Source organism: Bombyx mori, chromosome 5 (genome assembly GCF_030269925.1).
Source record: "Bombyx mori chromosome 5, ASM3026992v2".
NCBI lineage: Eukaryota > Metazoa > Arthropoda > Insecta > Lepidoptera > Bombycidae > Bombyx > Bombyx mori.
Genome location: NC_085111.1, coordinates 1,407,752 through 1,434,765, shown reverse-complemented (window position 1 = coordinate 1,434,765; position 27,014 = coordinate 1,407,752). Strand labels below are relative to the sequence as shown.

The 27,014-nt window shown below is 37.7% G+C and overlaps 1 protein-coding gene across 2 annotated transcripts in view; it reads left to right on the top strand.

The window, feature by feature from the left end:
- LOC101739096 (heme transporter FLVCR2) overlaps positions 1 to 27,014 on the top strand; it is a 76,503-nt gene that overhangs the window by 41,029 nt on the left and 8,460 nt on the right. For both annotated transcript variants that reach the window (XM_038010972.2, XM_038010973.2), the window contains one exon: positions 20,310 to 20,534. In XM_038010972.2, coding sequence (XP_037866900.1) covers positions 20,310 to 20,534 — 225 coding nt within the window. The remainder of the gene's footprint in view (positions 1 to 20,309; positions 20,535 to 27,014) is intronic.

The following is a 27,014-nucleotide window of genomic DNA, read 5'->3' as shown; positions in this document are numbered from 1 at the left end:
GACAGAAGATTTAGATTATAGATCAGCAATTAGTTCTGAATCGTCGATATGTTATTTTATTTATTCATTTAAAAATTCTGAGCTCGCGCGCCCCTTTTAACTACACGCCCCTAGGCACGTGTCTAGTTTGCCTTACGGATAATCCGCCTCTGCGAACACACTCTCTAAACGGAAGGTGGTTGCCGAAGTACATTGGCATCGAAACGCAGATGCTGTTGTGAATCTTGCGACGTTAGGTTGAGTTCCCGATTGTATTGCTTGATGGCCCTTCCACGATTCAAGGTGAAACGCATTATTTCTTAGCGGTAAACAGGCAAAATTGTGTTGCATACCAGTATCGCCATTTATCATGTACATTTTGTTTTATTCCTTAGATTGGTGGACAAGCTCACAGCCCACCTGGTGTTAAGTGGTTACTGGAGCCCATAGACATCTACAACGTAAATGCGCCACCCACCTTGAGATATAAGTTGTATAAAGTCTCAAGTATAATTACAACGGCTGCCCCACAACGGATTCACAAGAGGTCGTACCACCAGTAAATTTATAAAATTTGCGGAAATAAATTTTCTTCCAGAATTTAATTCTTTCAGCGACTTGGAAATAAGAAAAATAGATATTATTTCTAAGTAGATAGCTACGTCTGTCTGAAAGTCAGCAAGCTGCCTCGTCGAGCAGGTAGCCTATGTACGAGCAGATGGGTTCATCCCGAAGCACGCTTCATGTCCCTGAAAGGGTGCAAGACGACACGAGTCACGAGTTTACTGGTGGTAGTGAGTCCGCACGGGTAGGTACCACCGCCCTGCCTATTTCCGCAGTAATGCGTTTCGGTTTGAAGGGTGGGGCAACCGTTGTAGATGTCTATGGGCTCCAGTAACCACTTATCATCAGGTGGGCTGTCAGCTCGTCCATCTATCTAAGGAATAAATAAAAACAATGATGATGTACCTAAATAAAAAAACGAAACTTGTAAATAATTTTTCCAAAGATGGGGAAACTTCTAGACACTTTTGCTGTAATATATAATTATCGTACATACATCTATAATGCATGCATTTTTCTATGTGAAACTTGTGTTCTTTTGTGTCTTTAAGAAAGATTATCTTTGGCTGATACCTGTCAACGACACACGCTGTGGTAGTTTGTTTCCGTGTTGTCTGCTAGATCGGTTTTTCTTTTAACGTTAAAATTATTGTTTAAAATAAACTGAACAAACGTAAATTAGCTACCGTATAGTTCCATTCAAAAGACATTGTTCGGAAAACAAGAGATTCGGTTGAAACTAAAACTATAATTGGATTATGTACACTATACACCGCACACAATTGCATTATTACATACCTACCCATATATTCTTATGAATTTAAATAATTTATTTTCGTTCTGAATGCAGTTTTGCATATTGTTTATAATATTCGATGTATATGAAAACAAAATACTATTTTCTCTTTCAATTTTAGAAATCCTTATCGTAACGTCAACGGACTTGTTGAGTTTTTACGCAATAGTGGTAAAATTCAATATTTCGAGGATACAGTAATCTCTACCTTAATTCATTGTATTGTAAAAAAAATATCAGATGATGCATCATAATGTCTGTTAGGAATTGAAGTCTGTCAAGAACATAGACTTTTATTAGTTGATGGGCAGCCGAGGCTAAGATTCGCCAGCTCTTATGCATTTTGAAGTCCTCAATGTATTAATGCGCAATGTATTAACGAAGCGCATAGTTCTTTGGCGATCCAAATTATGCAAAATACTACTGTATGTCCTTGCGACAACTATCACTATCACAGAAAAGCTGAATTGGTAATTTTGTTTTTTGTAATATACTCTTTGTTTTTCGTTAATAAGATAAAAATTAAACCCACATTAAAACGACAAAATTTCCAAAGATTTTTCACATTACATTTTTTTTTTATTGCCTTTGTAGGCAGACGAGCATACGGCCCACCTGATGGTGAGTGGTTACCGTCGCCCATGGACTTCAGCAATGCCAGTGGCAGAGCCAAGCCGCTGCCTACCGCTTAATACTCTCCACAAGCCTCGTTTGAAGAAGGACATGTCATAGCGCTCGGGAAACACCGTGGAGGGGAGCTCATTCCATAGCCGGATGGTACGTGGCCAAAAAGATCTCTGGAAACGCACTGTGGATGACCGCAGCGGCTCCAGGTAGTATGGATGGACTCTACTCCGGTGGCGGGCGGTGCGATGGTAAAAACGAGACGTTGGTATCATCTCGAACAATTCCTCAGAGCACTCCCCATGGAACATGCGGTACATAATACAGAGGGAACCGAAGTCCCTCCGCAGACCCATAGGATTATACCTAGTGCATATTTTCACTACCCAGAATAAAGGGAGTAGCAGGCACGCATGATACGGACATACTTACGTATTATGTAGGAGGTACACATTCCGCACATTCAACATTACGTTAGATCAGCCTCCTTGTCATCTACACGCTACGTGACATTGATTTACCTAAGACGACGCTATTAGGACGAGAAATTCCTTACGTATGTATGTACGTAATGTATGCCGAGATGAAAATTACTACGGAAGGTAAAATATTCTCCGTAATAGTGAACCAGTCTTAAGGATGGAAGAAAGGAAATAGATGGATGGGTTTTGAGTGAACACAATGTACTTGAAAAACACAATTACTTTATGGCCATAGTACCTGCTTTTTTTTATAGCTTAGATGGGTGGACGAGCTCACAGCCCACCTGGTGTTAAGTGGTTACTGGAGCCCATAGACATCCACAACGTAAATGCGCCACCCACCTTGAGATGCAAGTTCTAAGGTCTCAAGTATAGTAACGACGGCTGCGCCACCCTTCAAACCGAAACGCATTACTGCTTCACGGCAGAAATAGGCAGGGTGGTGGTACCCACCCGCGCGGACTCACAAGAGGTCCTACCACCAGTAATTATAGTAACCGGCAAACATCTTGAGCAAATGACCTTGACTGCGCAGAACCGAATTTTAGATCACTTTGGTGGTGAGGGTGAGGCGCGACGGCAGGGGAAATCGTATCGAGCGCATTATTGGTAGATCAGTCGAACCTTGCGCCCCGCACCGCACCCTCGTTCCGCTTGCTCCCAAAAGTACGCTTGCGTACAGTGAAAAGTCTATCGTTATTAATCGTTATAATTGCTTGTTGACTTTGTTGCCATTGCTATTTGTCGAGTGTTTGTTAATTTTTTATAAAAAATACACTATGCCGCGACAAACTGTAGTATTCAAAAGAAAGGGTAAAAAAATTGTGTACGACGTATATTGACAGGGGAAGAATGATATGGAAAAAGTAAAACAGACTTCGGAAGCAACAAAAACATCAGTGAGTACTGTTAGGTGCATTATTAACGAAGCTAAAGGCTCTGGCTTGCTCGCCGTGTTTCGGACTCCGGGTAAGAAAAGATCAGGGAAGCAGAAAGTTACCGGAATTGATAGTTTCGTTCAATCTGTAATAAAAAGATGTAATCATAATAACTACATAACAAGCAGCGAAACTCCGTACCGTAGAAAGGCTTCGAAAAATTTAAAGAAGATATACATTTTAATGGCTCGAAATGAAGTTTATGACGAATTATGAAAGAGCTAGGCTTCAGATGGAAAAAAAACAGAAAATAATCGGAAGCTGGTAATTGGAAAAAGTAACATTCGATTACTACGAATCGAATATCTTCACAAAAAAGAAGATCGAACCGACCGAGTTGTAAACTACACCGATGAGCCCTATGTCGACTCATCACGATGATAGCGACTCGGGTGATGAAAACAGTAATGATGATGATGGTCAAGATTATGATAACGAAAAAAAAATTACAAATACGCTTCAACTGAACCAAGACCTGGCAACAGCTCTAGTTTTGACTTAATAGAAGGAATATCTATTTTACCCCAAGATTAAATTATTACAATTATTAACCTATATTTTTTGTTGATGTTCTAATAAATATATAAAAAAATACATATGTTGATTTTAATAATTTAATTGCATTATGACGCAGAGTAAATAATATTTTTGCACGTGAGTGTACCATGCGCAAACTTACCACCACTACGTCAACAAATGCTCAAGAAGTTTGCCGGCTATTATACGCAAATTATAATTTTGTGGGTTTCATTTTTATTACACGATGTTATTCCTTCACCGTGGAAGTCAATCGTCAACATTTGTTGAGTACGTATTTCATTTGAAAAATTGGTACCCGCCTGCGGGATTCGAACACCGGTGCATCGCTTCAACACGAATGCACCGGACGTCTTATCCGTTAGGCCACGACGACTACTTGCTTACCAATTACTAGTAGTCCGAGAGGTATACTGGCTACACCGAACGTGTGGGGGAGCTCACGGTGCTCAGTCAAGGAGACTTCGCCAAAATCTGTTCTATCAAGGCGATCGCTGAAGTTACTACCGGATTGGAATTGGCGTAGTACCAGGTTAATGTACGTAGTGCTAAACATCGGCAATCTGGAGTAGCAACGGGCTATCGATTGGTCCTCACGGATCAATCCGATCCAATAACACCAGCTTTAACAATTGAAGCAAGCATAGGGACCCTGTTAACAGTACTTTTCGAAATTGCCGTGATACCGAACAAGATTGACGTGAATCTGATCCATAACATCAGCCCGCTGAGATTCTCACCGGATTCTTTCAGTGGGTCCCGATTTCGATCCGGTAGTAAATGTATCCCCGAAGCAGCAAGCCAAACAAGGCTTCCTTCGGGTCCCAGACAGGTATTAGCAAATTCCCTCCGTTCTACCCTCCCAAATGAAACTCCTGACTGCCATGCCAAATAAAAATATTTTTTATTCGTGTTCTATGCACGTTATTGGTCCAAATGAGTTAAAACTTTGAACAGCTTACTGGTGGTAGGTCCTCTTGTGAGGCTGCACGGGAGGTACCACTGCCCTGCCTATTTCTGCCGTGAAGCAGTAATGCGTTTCGGTTTGAAGGGTGGGGCAGCCGTTGTAACTATACTTAGACCTTAGAACTTATATCCCAAGGTGGGTGGCGCATTTACGTTGTAGATGTCTATATGCTCCAGTGACCACTTAACACCAGGTGGGCTGTGAGCTCATCCATCCATCTCAGCAACAAAAAAGAAAAACCAGCTATTATTTAGATTGCAGGAAAGGTTTTTCATTTATGCATGTGACTAGGAGATGTAATGGAAGATAGAGGGGGAAGAGGTCGACCGAAGAAAACCAAGATGGAGTGTGTGAATGACGATATGAGAGAGATGAGTGAGTGTTGAAATGTCGGCTAGTGGGGTAAGGTAGAGAAAAAGAAGAAGAAGAAAGGATCTTCCTTTAAATTGTTAAAAGTGTACCCGAAATAGTCAATTCACATTAGAAATGGATCAGTACTCATAATTTCGAACGGCGGAAAAGTTATTTGGTTTACTTGACATTTCGATTAATACGCGACATTTATGTTTGTAATTACAGTTCTGTTTTATTTAGTATTGGTATCGAAATTTCGAATAACTTATCGAAGTATATTACTTAAGAAGTACTTAAGAAGTATAAATCGTTCTTTCCAAAACACTACAATAAAGTTATGTATGCTTTTGATTGATTGATGACTAATTTCCATCGGGTCACACATACTCGTCTGCCTTTGGAGCTAGAAAAAATCTATTAGGTACGTCTCTCGACATTATCCATGATGCGGCTTTGATTGTGATATCTGGGTCGGCCCCCGAGGTCATTAGTTTCTGCCCAAACTGACTGATCTTGTCTTCTGAATGATAATGTTTGGCTTTATCTTTCCGAACTTGCCTAGGCAATATATGTGTTGGAGATGAGATAAATGACCACATGGATACTTTAGTCGAATTCTGTACTATTGATTCTCTGTAAGTCTGCATCCATATTATTAAAATACTTTGTGTTGGAGGTCTTTGTATGTTTGTCCTTGTCGCGTGCACTTCCGATTAGACACTTGGAATTTGGGACTGTAGTTAACATGCCGTTTCTGAGGATAATTGTTTAGTTTCCATTATTATTTGACCTCGTAAGAGGTTCAGACCTTAACCTAGAAAAAAAAACGATTAACAGAATAGGTAGTGCATGCATAGATAAAGAAAGGAAAGACTGTTATTTGAACATGTCTACAAATCCTGAAAACATTAACAAGGTACAGTATTTTGGAACCGTTCCCTTAAACGGAGATAAGCGTAATATTTAGAATAAGGTAATAAACTAATTGATGATGGTGATGTGTGCGAAGACACAAATAAAAACTCATTAACAAAAACACTATTTGCCATTTTATATATACCTAACTTCCTTTCTCTTTTTACTCCATTTCTTCAGTGTACAGAAACAGTGGATTCTACCGGTTAACCCTCAGACACAGCCCACTGAGTTTCTCGACGGATCTTCTCAGTGGGTCGCGTTTCCGATCCGCTGGTAGATTCAGCGTAGCACGGCTCTTGCTAGGGTTCGTGTTAGCAACGTCGTCAGGTTTGAGCCCTGTGAGCTCACCTAGTAGTTAAGGTTACGCTGAAATAGCCTCCCAAGGCCTAAGTAAGGAAAAAAATCTACCGGTTTATTATGTGTATTATATCCTTTGCGTTTGGTGCAAAAATAATCAATCAGTTGACAAAGTCCCTCAAAAATGAGATGTGATGCTTTTTGCCCTTCACCTGACTATCTAAACGATGAAAGCCAATCTCCGTATCAATTCGAGCGGAAAACCGATTTTCCCTGACCCGGATTAACCGTAACCAGATATAATAATGAAGGGATAACTGAAATCTCTCCGGCGCGGATTAAACGATCACTGCTTTAGACTTTGATTTATTGCACGAACGAAAGTTACCAAACTGAACAGAAATGTATAATTTCACAAAGATATTTTTTTTTTATATCATGTAACTTTGTTTTTATGACAGCTCAATATCAAGATCCAACCAGTAGTCGTCTATTGCTTGATATAAGGATGTATCGAAGTCGTCGTGGCCTAAAGGATAAGACGTCCGGTGCATTCGTGTTAAGTGATGCACCAGTGTTCGAATCTCAGGCGGGTACCAATTTTTCTAATGAAATACGTACTTAACAAATGTTCACGACTGACTTCCACGGTGAAGGAATAACATCGTGTAATAAAAATAAAACCCGCAAAATTATAATTTGCGTAATTACTGGTGGTAGGACCTCTTGAGAGTCCGCGCGGGTAGGTGCCATCGCACTGTCTATTTCTGCCGTGAAGCAGTAATGCGTTTCGGTTTGAAGGGTGGGGCAGTCGTTGTAACTATACTGAGACCTTAGAACTTATATCTCAAGGTGGGTGGCAGCATTTGCATTGTAGATGTCAATGGGCTTCGGTAATCACTTTCTGCCAGGTGGGCTGTCAAGTCGTCCACCCATCTACGAAATAAAGAAAGAAAGAAAAATGTATCTCGTGCGCTGTGTTCTTTTACATATAATCAATTGATAAGTTTTACTTTAAATACTTTATTGAAATGGCTCAAATAGAGATATGAGTTAATGTAAGTATGTAGTTTGTTGTAATTAGTACAAATCTTAACTAACGTCGCACGACTACTAAAAGTTTCAAACTTTGCCTTCCATTCTTACTGTTCCTAATTAGTCTTCCGTTGTTCAACAGTTAGTAATATTATATGGTACCGTAAGCGTATTCACTATTCAAACCTACCTTGGGCCTGTAGAAGCTGTGTGGCTTTCGATGATTGAATTAATAAATTTGGAACGTATGTACGTATTTAATGAAGTCACACACAAATCGCTATCACGTTCATTTGACGTAAGTGGTATTTTCAGAAAGTCAGAACTAGTAGGTATTCAAGATTATTATTTTTCATTTTCTTAAACAATAATCTTCGTTCGCGAACCGAACGTGCCTGGCGGGCATTATAATTTCAAATTTTTGGAGTTTGCTCGAAATTTCGGCTCATATACGAATGAATGAATGAATATGTTAGAGGAGGTCTGAAAGTGGCACCTGTGACAGAGAAGCTGAGAAGTGCGCGTTTGGGATGGCATGGACATGTGATGAGACGAAATGAAAATGAGGTTGGTAAGAAAATGTTAACTATGAATGTGAAAGGATGTGGAGGAAGAGGTAGACCTAAGAAGAAAAGGATGGATTGCGTGAAAGACGATATGGGTAAGAGGGGAGTGAGCGAAGAAATGGTATATGATAGAAGAGTATGGAAGGAGAAAACATGTTGCGCCGACCCCAGGTAACTGGGAGAAGGGCAGGATAATGGTGATGATACGACTTCGATTATTATTTTTGTTTTATTTCAAATCATTATTATCAATCATCATTATCAAAATCAACGTATTATAGTTTGCAAACAGTTTAATTATTTTATTATATGTAATTCACAAATAAACGTATGAAAAGCTACTCCCACTATTATAGATAGGGCTTACTACTTTAATTACTATTCATTTTGTAGCTAAATGCATTTTCTCTTAACAAAAACAAGAATTTGCATTCTTTTAAATTCTAAATTCCAGATATGCAGTTTGCATGTATAACAGTTTAAAATGAAAATTCCAGAGCGAATTCAATTTCCAATAAATCTTCTCTGCGTTTGATGTAGTGCACTTTGTCGGATATAATGAAACCGGGCGTTCGGGACGGTCCCTGAAACCGGATATAGCCTCGATTTATCTGCTTTCTACCAGCTTAAGCTTCACATAGAACCGTGCTTTGTTTGCGTAATGCTTTCAACGGAATCTAAAATAAGTTAGTAGAGCAGTAATTATGATTATGAACACTAGTCGTATTTGACTAATGTTCGCTTTTATTTATTTATTGCATAGATGGACGAGCTCACAGCCCACCTGTTGTTAAGTGGTACATCTACAACGTAAATGCCGCCACCCACCTTGAGATATGAGTTCTAAGGTCTCAGTATAGTTACCACGGCTGCGCCACCCTTCAAACCGAAACGCATTATTGCTTCACGGCAGAAATAGGCGGTGTGGTGGTACCTACCCGTGCGGTCTCACAAGAGGTCCTACCACCAGTAATTACGCAAATTATAATTTTGCGGGTTTGATTTGTATTACACGATGTTATTCGTTCACCGTGGAAGTAAATCGTGAACATTTGTTAGGTACGTATTTCATTAGAAAAACTGGTACCCGCCTGAGATTCGAACACCGGTGCATCGCTCAACACAAATGCACCGGACGTCTTATCCTTTAGGCCACGACGACTTCATTTATTTCGATTTATTTATTTATTTATTGTCCTGCTATGTCACTACTGCGTGCCGGCGACTAACCCAAAAAAAATTACTAATTAGGCGTAATGTTTTAATTCACTAATTATTAATAATAAGCCTAGCAACAAGTGCTCATTCCGCGTCATGATAACATTTCTGACGGATAACTTGAATTTACACAATGCACACATATTTTAAGCGATGAAATTAACTTAATTGCCAAAAGATACTTTTTTGGGGTATTTTTTTGTCATTAAACAAACATTAATTATTCATCATTATCATCATAATCATTAATCAAAACACATTTAAAAACACGTTCCATGACATTTTTTTATTCCCTTGCGGGCGAATGAATTCACAGCCCGTTTTTTTGAGGACATCACGAATGAATATGAAATTGTAAGTGGAGTGCTCTGACACATTGAATCGAGACTCAAATTCAGCCATTTCCTGTGCCACTGGACTAATACATTAGCGTCTGTGTTAGTTAAATTCATCGACATGTACCATTAGGCTTTTGACTACGAGACTGTGCCGATGTCCATGAGCGATAATGATCACGTAAGATAACGTGAGCTATTATTAATAGCAAAAAAAAGTCGAACCTAAGCCGAATGGTAATGTGTTTACGCTTGTATACATACTAGGTATAATTTTGAAATTAAATAATGTTAAAGGACAAACCCGAAATCCATACAAACTTGGGCCTGGCGTTACAGTGCTAGAATTTGGGCATAAGTTACAATACCTAAAAAGGTTTCATGAGCCCAATTTTCAGGTCTCCCAGCAATGGCCAAATTGGTAAAATCAGACAATGTTTACATTTTAGGTTATGTTTATTGTTCGAGATATTTTAATAAAAACGATATTTTTGAGGCTGTTTTCTACTAAAGATGAGTAATTTTTTACGAAACCTGTTGCAGCAACAGGTTGCTTGAAAATAAAAATGGAACCTGTACGAGAAATCGCGCGTTAGGTTGTTTACGAAAACGAACGAAAGCCAAAAATTAAAAACAACGTAATGCGAAACGCGCTGCGCACGAAATGATTTTTTTAAGGGATTTTATGACCTGGTAACTAAGACCTTTAGGTCAGTCTTATTTTAATTTTAATGAAAACTTTTTTATATGAAAAACTATATTTATATGATAACTTTTTTATATAAAATATAAATCATTACGTGCTCCCATATTATCTCATCACATTTCATTTCATTTTATTTCATGCCTTTTATATTTTTATTTTTTATTGCTTAGATGGGTGGACGAGCTCACAGCCCACCTGATGTTAAGTGGTTACTGGAGTCCATAGACATCTACGACGTAAATACGCCACCCACCTTGAGATATAAGTTCTAAGGTCTCAGTATAGTTACAACGGCTGTCCCGCCCTTCAAACCGAAACGCATTACTGCTTTACGGCAGAAATAGGCGGGCGGGAGGCGCGGACTCACAAGAGATCGTACCACCAGTAAAATTATTAATGTAACTACACCATAGAAAAACTCAAAGTACCAAATCGACTTTTTCATGTTATATTTAAGATTGCCAGTTGAAAATATTTTGAATTGTCGCAGTTGCCGACATGATTTCGTGTCATAACTAAATGGCACAGTTATTTATTTCTTTTAATGATTTTTGTTAGTAGATTTTGGTGCTTTACGTTACGTTATTCAATGAGATTAAGTTTATAGTCTGGCGAATCATGGCACAACTAAATAGCGGCAATCCAAAATATCTTCAGTTGGCAACATTAAAGATAACATATAACATATATTTGATAACATATATTTGATACATTTTTGTTTTTCTATGGCATAGTCACATTCATATAAAAATGCAAAACTACCCTTTCATGCTATGTTTAATGTTGTCAGTTGTAGATATTTTGAATTGCCGCCATTGTAAGTAGTTGTGTCACGATTCGATGGCCATACTCTATTTACATTTATTAAAATACCTATAAAAACAGTCATTTATCCTAAAGCAAAAGAGTATTAACTATTTTTTACACTCGATTTCCACTAAATCGATCCTATTTTAGGGATGCTCTAATTCTAATCCGCCCGTTTGTGGAGCTAGTTACGTATATTGAAATAAGTGTTGCAGATGTTTACAAAGATTGTTTAAAACAAAAAATTGAATTCAACTTATTTTCTACACTTGGCCATTGACAATGAAGCTAAGATTTCAATAGGTTAATCAACCAAAATAGACGAATTTTTTGGTACATATCCCATTCGTGTAACGCTTAGGCCCAGAATGGGGTTTCTCCTTTGAGAGTTTTACCGCTTAGTTTAAAATTTTTTATTGTAAATATATAATGTACTAGCTGACCCAGCAGACTTCGTAGTGCCTCAATCGAGAAATAAAAGACCCAAACTTTTGTATAAAATAAACTTAAGACAAACAAAAGGAATCCGTCCGACGGGGACACATCAAAGGGAAAACAAAATTATTATTTTTATTTAATTTCGAGCATTTTTATATTTATCTACATTTTAAATTTTCTCTGGACTTCCACAAATAAATCAAGACCAAAATTAGTCAAATCGGTCCAGCCGTTCTCGAGTTTTAGCGAGACAAACGAACAGCAATTCATTTTTATAGATATAGATATATTATGTATTTTAGATATTTCGTTTACAGTTTGTAAAAGCAGTGTTAATTATGTATACGACTTGCAAAAATCGAATCACGTACTATAATTTAATGTATTGAAATCAGTGACCTCTGTTTCATTTACCTCTCAGAGCCCGCTCGATAAAGAGGATCACATTTGCATAACATTGCGTACTAGGGCCTGTGCACACCACATTTTTTAAACGCGCCGTCGACGCGCGCTTGTAGCGATGCAGACGAGATACGCACGCAAGTCACACGCACCTTGAAGACCTTTGCACATAGTATCAATTCAAATACGCGTTTGAATCGATACAGACGCGCTGGCTTTTTGCGTTTTTAAGCAGAATCGCACGCGCTTTGTTATTATTTTATTTAAAAAAGGAAGAAGAGAAATTACCGACGGTTTTGGGTACACCTATTTATAGCCCAAGAGCCCGCGACAGCCAGACCTTCGTTATTTTATAAAAGCTGAAAGTTTCTCTGTGTATGTCTCCAACACAGGTAAGAACGACCCGCGATTATAGAGTTTCGATTGTGGTTACTTGGGCAGGTAACAGGCAGTAAAGGTATATAAAATAGTACCTTAAATTCGTTAAAGTATAAAGGTTTTTTTTTTAATATTTACTCCAGAATATCTTTAGAAATCACGATATCCGTTGCCGGAAACTTTTTCCAGTTGTTACCCCCTGCCAGACACCCCTAAACTTTAACAAATTTTAATTATGCTTTCGTTATACTATAAAAGCTAAATTTTATATATGATACTTAGGGACTTATAAAAATATGTTACCCCAATAGCCGGACAGTTTTAATGGTTCTTACATCTTGTCAGACACATTGAGAGCCCGCTGTAGGTGCGAGCGCGAGGTAGCAACTGTTCAAGCGGGTGTGAGCGAGATAGAGTGCTTAGTCTATTGTGATCTTTTAAGATATCCAATAATAAAATTATTTTATTACGTTCATAGCAATATTATAGAAAATAAAAAATGTTATTTTAATATTATAAAGTACAAACAAAATATTACATGTCAAAGAAAAATATTTAATCGTTCTTATAATTTTCCTCATTGTCGTCGATATTGAACTGATGAATAAGGCGATATCAATATCGCCCTAATTCATCAGTTTCTGTAAAAAATTAAGAAAAATTATACAATTTGAATAATAAAAAAAATATGTACAATAATTTGTCATAATAATTACATACCTGATTGAGTTTTGAGCGAATCTCTAACATAACTCGGTAGTAGATCTTGGTGTTTGTCATCTTTCAATACCCTGCCATCATTATCCGGTTCCATATGAGGTTGAATTTTTTAGATGAGTATTATTCCAAATGGTATATACAATTTGATCGCAAAAATTGCTGCAATAGCTCGCTTTTACAAGGTGGTAGATTGCTAACGTCAAAATTTCGCAATTTCTTTCGGTCAAAAGCTTCGTTTACATTAGAGACTGTATAGGAGTCGATGAATAATTGAAGTCGAGCAGCATCAATATCAATTACATTACGGACATTGTAAGCATTGCATATAGACCTCTATTATAGATGTTTTGTTGTTGATCTAAATTTTCAATTGATTCGCTGTTACGGAAATTTTTGAAAGCTTCCTGGTACTCTGGATATTTTTTAAATGTTTTGTATGGTTTTAATTTTCCTTTCCTGAAGAACGCAGGATAAATCCTTTTTTTTTTATGATTGAAAGATTACTGGTGGCCCGGAGGCCTTTCCAGCTTCACCAGGACAGTTGTTGAGTGAGTTCCACCTGATGTGTTTACAATTTAGATCGCCCGCCAGAATGACAGAGGTTCCCAAGCCGAGTAGCGCCTCGATATCACTGCTTAGAACGGATAAATCCTATAAACGACAGCTGATAGCAGTAAAAGATCACAATAGACTAAGCACTCTATCTCGCTCACACCCGCTTGAACAGTTGCTACCTCGCGCTCGCACCTACAGCGGGCTCTCAATGTGTCTGACAAGATGTAAGAACCATTAAAACTGTCCGGCTATTGGGGTAACATATTTTTATAAGTCCCTAAGTATCATATATAAAATTTAGCTTTTATAGTATAACGAAAGTATAATTAAAATTTATTAAAGTTTAGGGGTGTCTGGCAGGGGGTAACAACTGGAAAAAGTGTCCGGCAACGGATATCGTGATTTCTAAAGATATTCTGGAGTAAATATTAAAAAAAAAACCTTTATACTTTAACGAATTTAAGGTACTATTTTATATACCTTTACTGCCTGTTACCTGCCCAAGTAACCACAATCGAAACTCTATAATCGCGGGTCGTTCTTACCTGTGTTGGAGACATACACAGAGAAACTTTCAGCTTTTATAAAATAACGAAGGTCTGGCTGTCGCGGGCTCTTGCTCTATTACAAGCGAGAGAGGATTGTGTGGACATAAACAACAACGTTTAGAAAATGAATAGGACATGAAAAAAAATTGCAAATTGTTATCGAATGTCGTATTCATCTTTTAAGAACTTGTTGAAATTCTTAAACCGGAATTAACTCGTCAAAATACAGTGCTAAGATCATGTATATCGGTGGAAGAACGTTTACTTATAACAATAAGGCAAAAGATACATCTTGTCAAGTTTTTTGCGTCGAAAGGCTCCAAACTGCTCGATTGCTACTAGCGTAGATTCACACTACCCTCGTTGCGGGGGAAACCCAGCCCGTAGGGAAGGCGCGCGCGCTAGCATCGGTGTCGTGCATCGGTGTCGCGCGTTTGAGTCGATACAAACGCTATACTAACGCGCATGTGTATCCATACAAACGCGATGTTAACGTGTGTTTGTATCGATACAAATGACAACAAACTGATGTGTAGGATAAAAGCGCGCCTTTAAAAAACGTGGTATGCACAAACCCTTAGATTCGCTCGCTTTATGGAAATATAAGTGAGGAACTAGATCAAATTAATTCAATGGCGGTTTTAAGGCGATTTATGAAACGTGAACCGCGTGGAGTGAATTAATTTAGCCGACATAAATGAAGTGATTCCACAATATTTTAATTAGATAATTTTTATAATCATTCTCCTGCCCTTCTCCCAGTCATCTGGGGTCGGCGCAACATGCTTTCTCCTTCCATACCCCTCTATCATATACCATTTCTTCGCTCACTCCCCTCTTACACATATCATCTTTCGCACAATCCATCATTTTTTTCTTAGGTCTACCTCTTCTTCTAAAGCCTTCCTCGTTCATAGTTAAAACTCTCTTAACAACCTCATAGTCATTTCGTCTCATCACAAATTAGATATTTGTTATGTATGAATATAATTGATGATAGTACGTATAAGTAGTTTAATTACGGGCTTCGAGTTAGTTTAGAAACGGTAACTTCGTTGAAGATTTTCCAACCAACGTAATGTTTGATTTATTTTGATGCAACATAATGATAGAAGTTGTTGTAACCGTAGAATCTTGATGCATATTAACGTAGGAAACCTAGTTTTTTGCGCCTTGACAAAAACAATAAAACAAAAGGTTGTTTATGTTTGTCTTATCTTGCTTGTTACACATTTATATGTAAATAAAATAAAATTCTTTCCTTAACACGTGTTTGTACAGTAAGTACTATCGTTATCGAGTGTAAGGCTATGTTCATTGTCCTTCGGAGTCCTACTGAGATTGTAACCGCTTTTTTAGCTCAATTACCAGTACTAGTTTCATGTAAATAGTTCGATTCGTATTAAATTTGTAAGTAAGTACAAGTTTGTAAGTTTTTCACTGGTGGTAGGACCTCTTGGGAGTCCGCACGGGTAGGTACCACCACCCCGCCTATTTCCGCTGTGAAGCAGTAATGCGTTTCGGTTCGAAGGGTGGGGTAGCCGTTGTAACTATACTGAGATCTTAGAACTTATATCTCGAGATGGGTGGCGCATTTACGTTGTAGATGTCCAAGGGCTCCAGTAACCACTTAACACCAGGTGGGCTGTGAGCTCGTCCATCCATCTAAGCAATAAAATAAAAATAAAAAAAATAAAAAAAGTAAGCCGAGTTGGAGGGTAGCAAAACTCGTCAATAAACACTTTTTTTTTTTTTTCTTTTCCCTACCTATGCTGATAGCCTTGAGAGGCTATTTCAGCTTCGCCCTAACGTTTGTAGGTGAGCTCGCGGGGCTCAACCGGAGAGTTGCTAACACTGACCCTAGCAAGAGCAGTGCTTCGCAGAATCTACCACCGGATCGTAAACACATGATGGTCATGATACGGTATCTTTACCGTGACACTGTGTGTCTGTGTCTGACTGTCTGTGTTGACAGAGCATAATATAATTTCAGCGAACATTTTCACGTGATTCCGAATACAGATTAAAATATACGGTTTTTAATTAAACATCGATGTTGTTACAGACGCCATGTTAGGTCGAGACTTTTCTAAACGAACGCTCGTTACCAGTGACCAATGAGTTTTTAATTAAAAAATTTCAACTTAAAGGCATGTAAAGTAGAAATTTCGTTGAATTATTAGACTTTTATTATTTGTTGATTGAATTTTTGTTTTAATTGGATGCTTAACTCGGATTCCTTTAAATGTGTAGCATTGATCGACGCCATTTAATTTTGATCTTTCTTTTATTATGAGCAAGCTAATATAGTGTACTATATTTCTATAGCCATATATTGTATTAATATATTTTGATTTGATTTTGATTCTCTCGTTTATTCACATATGTTTAAATAGCTTTTATTTAGACGTAAATGCTGGCAGCCAAGGCGAGGAGAATTCTCAAACGCGACAGTCATATCTGTTATGATATAAGAATATTGGTAAGAATCTCCCAACCGTGAGCACTCGTGAAAATATTTCACATTACGTAGTTCAAGCTTCGAAAACCTGGAAATACAACGTGCCCAATGTCGAACCAATGATATTTTGAATGAGTGACTTGAGTTAGGAGCACGATATCTTGAACAATAACGGAATGACCTTGCAATGCAATATTTTGTTTGAAAACAGATTAGCGTTAATTTTGCAGCTCAGTGAATAGTTTTAATTTTAACATCTTCGACATTTCAGTGTGGCGATTAGTCTTGGCTGCTTTGTGTCGTTTTCCGCATTCCAAAACTATGACAATATGTACATCATAATGTTAGTAAAAAATGATCTTCTACAGAGTTAAAAAAAAAGCAAAGGTTACTTACTTTACATGCTTCAATTAAACAACATTACAAATATTATTATTCTAGAGTAAACTGGGCATAAATGTCAATGAGGAATATCTTTCACACCTCCGATTTGCGGACGATATCGTTATGGCAGAGTCGCTGGAGGATCTTAGCTGTGTGTTGGGTGAGCTCAATGCCGCGTCGCGACGTGTTGGTCTGGGAATGAATCTGGACCAAACTAAGGTAATGTTCAACGACCATGTCATTCCTGGACCGGTAATAGTCGAATCCGCGGTACTCGAAGTTATGTCTGAATATACCTATCTAGGCCAAACTGTTCACCTAAGCAGGGCCAACTTCGAGAAGGAATCTGATAGGCGCATACAGTTGGGCTCGGCTGCGTATGGAAAACTCAGTCATATCTTTGACTCAGCAATCCCGCAATGCTTAAAGACAAAAGTGTTTAACGCTTGCGTGCTACCGGTCATGACATATGGCGCTGAAACGTAGACATTGACCGTAGATCTTGTCCGTAAATTCAAAGTCGCTCAGCGCGCCATGAAAAGGGGTATAATCGGAGTTTCTTTGATGGATCGATTCAGAAATGAGGAAATCCTTCGAAGAACCAAAGTAAACGACATAGCCCTAAAGATTAACCAGCTGAAGTGGCAATGGGCCGGACATACGTGTCGCAGAACCTATGGCCGATAGAGCAAATGCGTTTTGAACTGGAAACCACGTACCGGTAAGCGCAGCGTTGGACGTCCCCCTGCCCGGTGGACCGACGACTTGCGACGATATGCAGGAGAAGATTGGATGCGGAAAGCGGAGGAGCGTTCATTGTGGCGGACTATGGGCGAAGGCTACATCCAGCAGTGGAGAGATACAGGCTGATAAGATGACATAGCACTATTTGATTGCGCGTGTAAATTATATACATCACAAATTCATTAATGTTTATACGCGATTTTTTTCAAGTCATCATGATCTAAAGGATAGGACACTCGGTGTTTTATCGAGCGATGCAACGGTGTTCGAATCCTGCAGGCAGATGCAAATTTTTCCCAAAACAGCAAAATTACAATTTGCGTAATTACTGGTGGTAGGGGTGTCTTGTGAGTTCGCACGGGTAGGTATCACCACCCTGCCTATCTCGGCCGAGAAATACTCGTAGTAATGCGTTTCGGTTTGAAGGGTGGGGCAGCCGTTGTACTTTAAAAATCGAGACCTTAGAACTCATGTCTCAAGGTGGGTGTCAGTATTTACGTTGTACATGTCTATGAGCTACAGTGACCACTTAACACTAGGTGGGCCGTGAGCTCGATCATCCATCTAAGCAATAAAAAAAAAGAAAATGCAGTGTATTCAGATTTACTAAATTGGTTATAATGATGGTGAATCTTATTTTTTTATGGACAGACAAGATTGCACACACAATGGCTTTGCGGTAGAAATATCTTTTTCTTCTAATGCCTATAATATATCAACATTATAAAGCTAAATCTCATCATGTTTGATTCCAAACGGACTTATAATAATAATAATATAATCTTATAGAAGATAGTTATCGTGTGTGTGTTTTTTAAAATTTACCAAATTTTATTCACTTATAGAAACCACGTTAAAATTGAATTGTAAAAACCACAACGCATTAAACTAATGATTTATTCGTAAAGCGATACAACATCTCACGTTAGCGGTTAGCGTATTTTCCAAGCAGCCTTGGGTTTAGTTGATTTTTTTTGTTTTAATTTTGATTCGCAGAGCACGTGATAAAATGTAGGTATTCCGTTAACATAAGTGATCTTCAAACTGGTTATTCTTGATGCATGCGTCATTTAATATGTCGGAACAAGTTCTAGCGTGACCGTTTTCCGAAATGATAACTTATTGTCTAAGTCTGCTGCCATCGTGATGATTTACGTGGTTTCCACGAAATATTGAAATTTCGATTTCCTTAAAAAACGAGCTACTTCTGATTCAATTCACGGTAAGCGATGACCGACACTAATAAACGACAGCAATGTCGGGAGCACAGCTACAGATCACCAATTTCAAACCTCGTTTGAGAATTTTTTGCTCTTGATTGATAGACGCCCTCATTGCCTACTACACTACTTCGAGATGTATTATAAAACCGTAGTTTCAGTTATATGGTATTACACTCTTCACGCTGATACATTCTGCGAAGTACTGCTCTTGCTAGGGCTAATTCATTCCGGTTAAGCCCGTGAGCTTACCTACCGTCCGGGCGTCGCTGGAATAGGGCTACCAGCGAAAAGCCAGGGGAAAAAAGCAGGCGTCTATGTAATTATCGATTACAATAATCATCAACCGACTTTTCCGTTGAAACTTGGGTTTCATGATGGATACGAAAATGTTTGAAATTTCCTATTAGGCATAAAAAATTAATGGTTAATTTACTGTATCGAACGGTATAAAAGAATGTCTAAAAATGTTGACATCAAAACTCGATATTTATCTATTTGATATTCAATACATGCGGAGGTATCTATATGTATACTAATATTATAAAGAGGAAAGATTTGTTTGTTTGTTTGTTTCGAATAGGCTCCGAAACTACTGGACCGATTTGAAAAATTATTTTTCCATTAGAAGCCGACATTGTCCCTGATGAACATAGGCTACTTTTTTAATTTTTTATTTATTTATTTTTTTGGTTTCATGTGTGTTTTAATGTTTCCGAAGCGAAGCGAGGGCGGGTCGCTAGTTTATTAATAAGCTGTTATGATAATTTTCAGTAATAATGATAAACTTTAGCTTGTGCTTTTTATCAAGCTTTTCTGTATATTCGTGTAATTTTAATTTTCATATGTCATTGTCAATATATTGAACACAAATTAAAATTCGTGTGAAATATTTAAACTCATCTCCCTTTTCTTTCTTTACAAAATTTTAAAATTGTATTTCTGGCAAAACGCAAATACTACTCGTAAACCGATTCATGTCAATCGAGATGAAGTTTTTGAAATAATATTATTTGAGCGCATAATGAGTTGTTGTTGTTCTGGTATACGAAAACGTTTATTTGAATACAGCCTGTGACAGAGCAAGTCAGCTTTTTGTTGAAATGAAAGATGAAATAAAATACAAAACTTGTTTAAATGCAAGCTTATCTTCAAAATGTCGTAAGCGAGATTCAGGTAGCTGTCAAATATCTTGTGTTCTGTGATGGCTACCGCCACAGAATGACTTCATGTCATCGTAAGACGTCAGCTGCTGAACAATAACCTCAGCTAAAGTTTTCATAGTGAGAGCTTGGAGCTGCTGTAAAATAACAAAAATTCTGTCTATTTTCCTCAGGGTCTGCGGGTGACAACGATACTTGGTGCGTTCGGTACCTGCGCCGGAGCATGGCTGAAGGTGTTCTCCGTGCCCCAAGACATGTTCTGGCTGGGCTTCGTGGGTCAAACGGTGGTGGCCATCTCGCAGGTGTTCATCCTAAACGTACCTCCGCGGCTGGCGGCCGTGTGGTTTGGGGCCGATCAAGTGTCGTCCGCTTGCAGTATCGGCGTTTTCGGTAATCAGGTACGATGTCATATTATATATCTAAAATTAAATAATCATTAGCGTTTCCTAGTGTAGGGGGCAAAAGAGGGGACGCTGGTGGATATTTTAGGGGGGCGACAATACGCGAAGCAGCGGTCCCTAAATGGTCTTTAATAAATTGATTTAGAGATCAGAAGATTTTTATTTATTTATTTTCTACCGATATGTTACATATTGTTCTATATTTTATATTTTCTACCGTTCACTCAAAATGTCAGTCAAACCTATAATGTTTTATTATATGTAGTATTGTCGTTATTACCAAAATCTTATCGAATAATCTTGTATTTATTTCATTTACTGTTTGATGTCTTCAAATATTCTATGTGGTCAGTTAGTGTCCTGACTATTGCAATACGGAATCTTTTGACACCGATCGGAGTCAGTAGCCTTGTCGATATCCAAGGTTTGATCCTCTACTGTATCTACATACATGCTTCCCGTATAACTGATCAAAGTTCTAATTTGGAACTGCTTGGTAAAGGGTTTTGATGAAACTTTATAATAATAAAGCTGATACATCAGAATAACACATAGGCTATAACATATAGATAAAGATATATAGATATATACATAAAGATATAGCGTCAATTATCCAAAATATAACGATAAGTGTCAAGTAAGTAGGAAAAAAACTGTCATCTCATTTTCATAAACAATAATAAATTACAGTTCCGGAAGCGTAGCGTGGGCTGGTCGCTAGTTTAGTAATCTATATATTAATACGTGAAGCAAAAACTTTGTATCCCTTTTTACGAAAATTGCGTGGACGGAGAAGTATGAAATTTTCCACACTTATAGAGGATATAGAGAAGAAATGCACAATGCTAATATTTTTTTTCAATAATGCATAAAAGATACATTAAATCAATAAAGAAAACATTACACACACTACATACCATGTATTTGACGCACATAGGCATGCATACTATTTATTGTCAAACTTTTGTTCTTGACGTCTGTTGTCAAATTGAGAATAGATTAAATAATATTGATTGTCTTTATTAATATTTTCTTATACTGTAGTTTTGGCGAAATTTGTGATTATAGAAGTATAAAATACAATCATAATAGTGTACAAACTTACAATTCCAATTAATTATAGTCGAATTTCGACTACTACGGGACCTCTAGTAAAATTAAATATTGGAAGTTTCAAATTTTACAATAACGCTAACACGAAATTTGAAACGCTTTTGTGACTATAAGGAAACCAATACAGCGTTTTACGTTCTTAAATGCTTTCCTGTTCCCAACAAATAAAAGCTCTCGCATTACCGAACGGAATATAACTTCGAAATCTCTTAAACGACATTTCCTTGAGAAAGTTTGAGTACCTCGTTAATGGCTAGGTAAGTATAGGCACTTAAAGAGATTTCCAGATGTTGCAATGTTCAAGAATTTTCAAGTCACAACTTGAATCGGAACTTTTGGGAAAGCACGTGGAACCGCAGGGCCACCCTTTATTAAATATTTGTATAGTCCTCATATTATTTCTGCAGTGAAGCAATAATGCGTTTCGGTTTGAAGGGTCGGGCAGCCATTGTACTGTGAAAACTGAAACTTAGACTAATGTCTCAAGGTTTGTGGCGGCATTTATCTATCTATATCTATGGGCTCCGATAACCACTTCATATTGGCTGTGTCATCACTGATCTAGGCATAAAAAAATGGTGCAGCCCGCTGTTTTTAATATTTAATACACTTACCACACTTCGTGCAACACAAAGTTGAAGCCTAGACATGTCTGGAAGTGGGTAGTGGCATTGTGATGTCTATGGGCTATGGTCTGGTAGCTACTACTTCCTGAGCGCTATGGCATGTCCTACTTCAAACGAGGCTTGTAGAGAGTATTAAACTCTAGGTTTTTAGTGGTGGTAGGATCTCTTGTGAGTCCGGTAACCACTTGACACCAGGTGGGCTGTGAGCTTCTTCGACCTATATAAGCAAAAAAAAAATCAGCGGCTTGGCTCTGCCCCTGGCATTGCTGAAGTCCATGGGCGACGGTAAATACTCACCATCAGGTGGGTCGTATGCTTGCCTGCTTGCAGGGCCAATAAAAAAAGTTACTTAGTCTACAAGTGTGTGACATTTAACATTTATAAATTAGATTTGAACTTCACAATCTAAAATATTTAATTCCCCCAAAAATTTGAATAATTTGCGGCCTGCCTTCCTTGTGATAAGACGGGAAAATATTTTTCGCGTCAGGAAAAGGGACCACATTCCCGGCTTTGTGTGTGTTATAAACGGCAACCCTCGTAATGGAATTTTCGTTTGGTGAAAATTAATTTTGCATGTCATATAATTAATAACGGGCAGACAAAGAATTTTAAGAATAGCACAAAAATGTTTAGTTTGTCACCAATCTTTTACTTAGTGTCTCGCCTATATTCGTCGTAAAGCAATTATTTCATAGACTCATCACGCTTTTCAAAATTGAAAGTTAAGTATGACGGTTAAAATGACACCAACTAGACAGTCCAGCTGATGTAATATGAAACTCTTGGATAATAAAAGTCTTATGATAAAACAGACCATCTATATATTAATACGTGAAGCAAAAACTTTGTACCCCTTTTGACGATAATTGTGCCGACGGAGGAGTATGAAATTGCCCACACTTATAGAGAATATAGAGAAGGAGTGCAGAAGGCTAATATTTTTTTTATTGTGTGTAAAAATATGTTAAATCAATAAAAGAAACATGACACACACTACCATATTTGACACACAAACATATACACACGCATATATACTGTTTTGTTTATTCTCAAACTTTTGTTATTGCGTAAAGTCTGTGGTCAAATTTAGAATAGATTAATATTATTTGTCTATAGTGTAGTCTTTGCCAAATCTGTGATTATACTGGTTTTTACTGGTGGTAGAACCTCTTGTGAGCCCGCACGGGTAGGTACCACCACCCTGCCTATTTCTGCCGTGAAGCAGTAATGCGTTTCGGTTTGAAGGGTGGGGCAGCCGTTGTAACTATACTGAGAGCTTAGAACTTATATCTCAAGGTAGGTGGCGCATTTACATTGTAGATGTCTATGGGCTCCAGTAACCACTTAACACCAGGTGGGATGTGAGATCGTCCACCCATCTAAGCAATAAAAAAAAACAAAAAAATTATAGAAGTAAAGTCTTTGACAATAGAATCATAATAATGTTGAAACTCATAATTTCAGTTACTTAATTAAAGTCGAATTTCGACTGCTAGGGGACCACTAGTTTTGATAAAGACGTAAAACGCAATGAGCCTGTAGATACGAATCACGTTATTTGCGTTCCACATTTACTGCACATGAAACCGTTTATCCAATTTGCGTCGAGGACTGCGAGGGGTCCCGGTATCAATCTCGACGGCACATTATAATCGAATGAAACAAGTCCGTATTAGTCAATCGGTGTTTATACGTAAGTATATTCTAGAGCTGCCTTGTCGTAATATATGTACGTTGCATTTAGCCTACTGAGTTTCTCGCCGGATCTTCTCAGTGGGTCGCGTTTCCGATCCGGTGGTAGATTCTGCGAAGCACGGTTCTTGCTACGTTTAGTGTTAGCAACGTCGTCAGATTTGAGCCCCGTGAGCTCACCTACTTCTTAGGATTACGCTGAAATGGCTTCTCAAGGTCATCAGCTTAGGTAGAAAAAAAAACTAGAGAGAGAGTAAAAATATACTAAACTGTTTGCTACGGTGACTAAGTTGTCGCTGTAGTCTTAATATTTCTGCATAATATCTAATGCATCTAATTTAAAAGAAAGGTCAGTCGTTGTTACAACAAAATGGAAGTTTCGTCTTGATATTTGATTGCCGCCATGAGTCCATCTATCTACTAACGTCAATAATTTATTTTCTGCGTCATCATCATTATCTCTAGATGGGTTTATAGAGTTTTATTTTATATAGAAAAAATATTATACCTACATTTTCGAACTGTATGGTGCAATTTTTTTTGCTATATTTATTTTTAAATTAAAGTTCGTGATATTGCGTTTTTTTGTGTCGAATACTATTTATTTTTCTTTTATAACTGACTACTTTTTGTGGTTACTTATCCGTTTTTATATAGATTTATTTAACACTATAATAATATCTATCTAATAATTTTCGAAGGTTACACGATTACTGGCAATATTTACATTTAGATTCTTCTAGAACAGTGGATATTGACGAGATATAATACTATACATATTTTATACGATTTATATGTTTTTTTGAAGTGAAAACTTCTTTAGAATCGTTATGATTTCAAACCGGATGCAACGGAAAAAACGACAGGTAAGAGACAAAAATACAAAAATGTGTAGGATGAAGCCAGCAAAGAGTGAGACAGAAATATACATACTATTTAATACAGCGCCATCTGTGAGATTTTTTAATACTAACGTGTGTATGAAAGCTCTTGTAGTGAATTTTAATTTAGGATTATACGTGAAATTAAAATATCAATTCACAGAGGGCGCTACCTTACAATTATTTACTAATGACAAAATTTTACATATACTTAAGACGTTTAGGATAATTGTATTTTAATTTTGGAAGGTTTCACTTCTACCACGTGTGAATTGCACACATTTTGTTTTTTTTTTTTAATTGAGAGATACTAAATTATTTGAATATAAAATGTTTTAATTTTTCCATTTATTGTCTGTCATACGATATTTAGTCGACGATAGACCATTATCGTAGCGGATCGTGTAAAATCTATAAAAATCCAAATTTGCGTTATCGCTAAATTGGTAGCATATTGTGTGCACGCACGGGTGCTCAGGTCCTTCATATTTGTGCCGCGAAGTTATAGGTTTTGATTTGATGGGCTGTCAATCCCTAATGCAATAGAATTAAAGAGTAAAAATTGTTTTACATCGCACCACTGTGTTAGTGCACAAGTCTAAGGAGTCTGATAGCATAGAATTTATTTCTGTGATTTTTTAAATTGCATATACTCCACGGCCCACGTAATCCCAAGTGTCGACCGTCACAGAACCTTTGTTATTCCAATGCCGTTCGTTGTCACAATGATTTTATAATTTACCAGACGTTCACAATATTTGTAGTGTGATAATAACAAGACCTTTGGAAACGTACAATTTCTTATTAACAGTCATAAACGCTGTTATCACAAGGGATTTTTAGATGAAAAACTCTTAACAGCACTAATAACATGATATTATCGAGATAAGTAAGAGCTCTTTGTGAAAACACTGATTCAGTTTTGACCTAGTTTACGACGAATTGAATTACTGTGATAGCTACTCGGGATTCCACGAGGCTTAGAATGAGTAGAATGAGTCTACCGCGATGACGAAGACCAGGATGTTTTCGAGATATTTGAGTAAGTGCAAGATAGGCCGCGGCGACTAAAGTCATGAAGCCTTTCGGAATTTGGGTTTGACGCTTGGGACTGTCCTTTCAGACTTGATTTTTTCCTACCTAAGCTGATAGCCTTGAGAGGCTATATCAGCGGAACCTTAACTAGTAGCTGAGCTTACGGGGCTCAAACCTGACGACGTTGCTAACACGAACCCTAGCAAGAGCCGTGCTTCGCAGAATCTACCACCGGATCGGAAACGCGACCCACTGAGAAGATCCGGCGAGAAACTCAGTGGGCTGTGTCTGAGGGTCGAGACTTGAACCACGTGTCTTAAGCTAGGTGACAACTAGACATTTGTTGCTTACCCCATATCACATTTTCGCCATTTTGTAGGTTCTGTCAGTTGCCTTGTATTGAGTAAATTGCAAAAATTCTACAACTATTTGAAAAAAAAACACTAAAGCAATAAAGAAATTCTTGAAGAAACAAGCAAATTATCAAACTATTTGGTTTCAAGGATTCCAAATTAGGATTTTTCGATGTTAATGATGCCAGAAAGACATTCGGCACAAGAACAACAGTATATTGGTGGTCAGTATATCTGGTGGCAGGGCGTCGGATTCACACCGCACAGGTAGGTACCACCACCCCGCCTATTTCTACCGTGAAGCAGTAATGCGTTTCGGTTTGAAGGGTGGGGCAGCCGTTATAACTATACTGAGACCTTAAAATTCATGTCTCGAGCTAGGTGGCGGCATCTACGTCGTAGGTGTCTATGGGCTTTAGTAACCACTGAACACCACGTGGGCCGTGAGCACGTCCTAAGCAATAAAAATATAATATTCAAAACTCGAATATAGACTCACTAACCGCCAAACTCAGATTATTGTAAAATTCGTTCTTATCGAGCACTTACATATCGGAAAATCAGTCTATAAGCTAAATATGTCTATTTGAACGAATACCTACTTCCCCTATGATTGTTCAATGGTATCATAAAAATTATTTACAATATATAAATGTATTGTGCACGCGACGGCTTAATTTATATCTTGGCTCGTTTGCATTTATTGGCGAATAAAAAAACCTCCATTGTGTTGTTGATAGAGATATGTTTACATACGTTGAATTATAAGTCTGT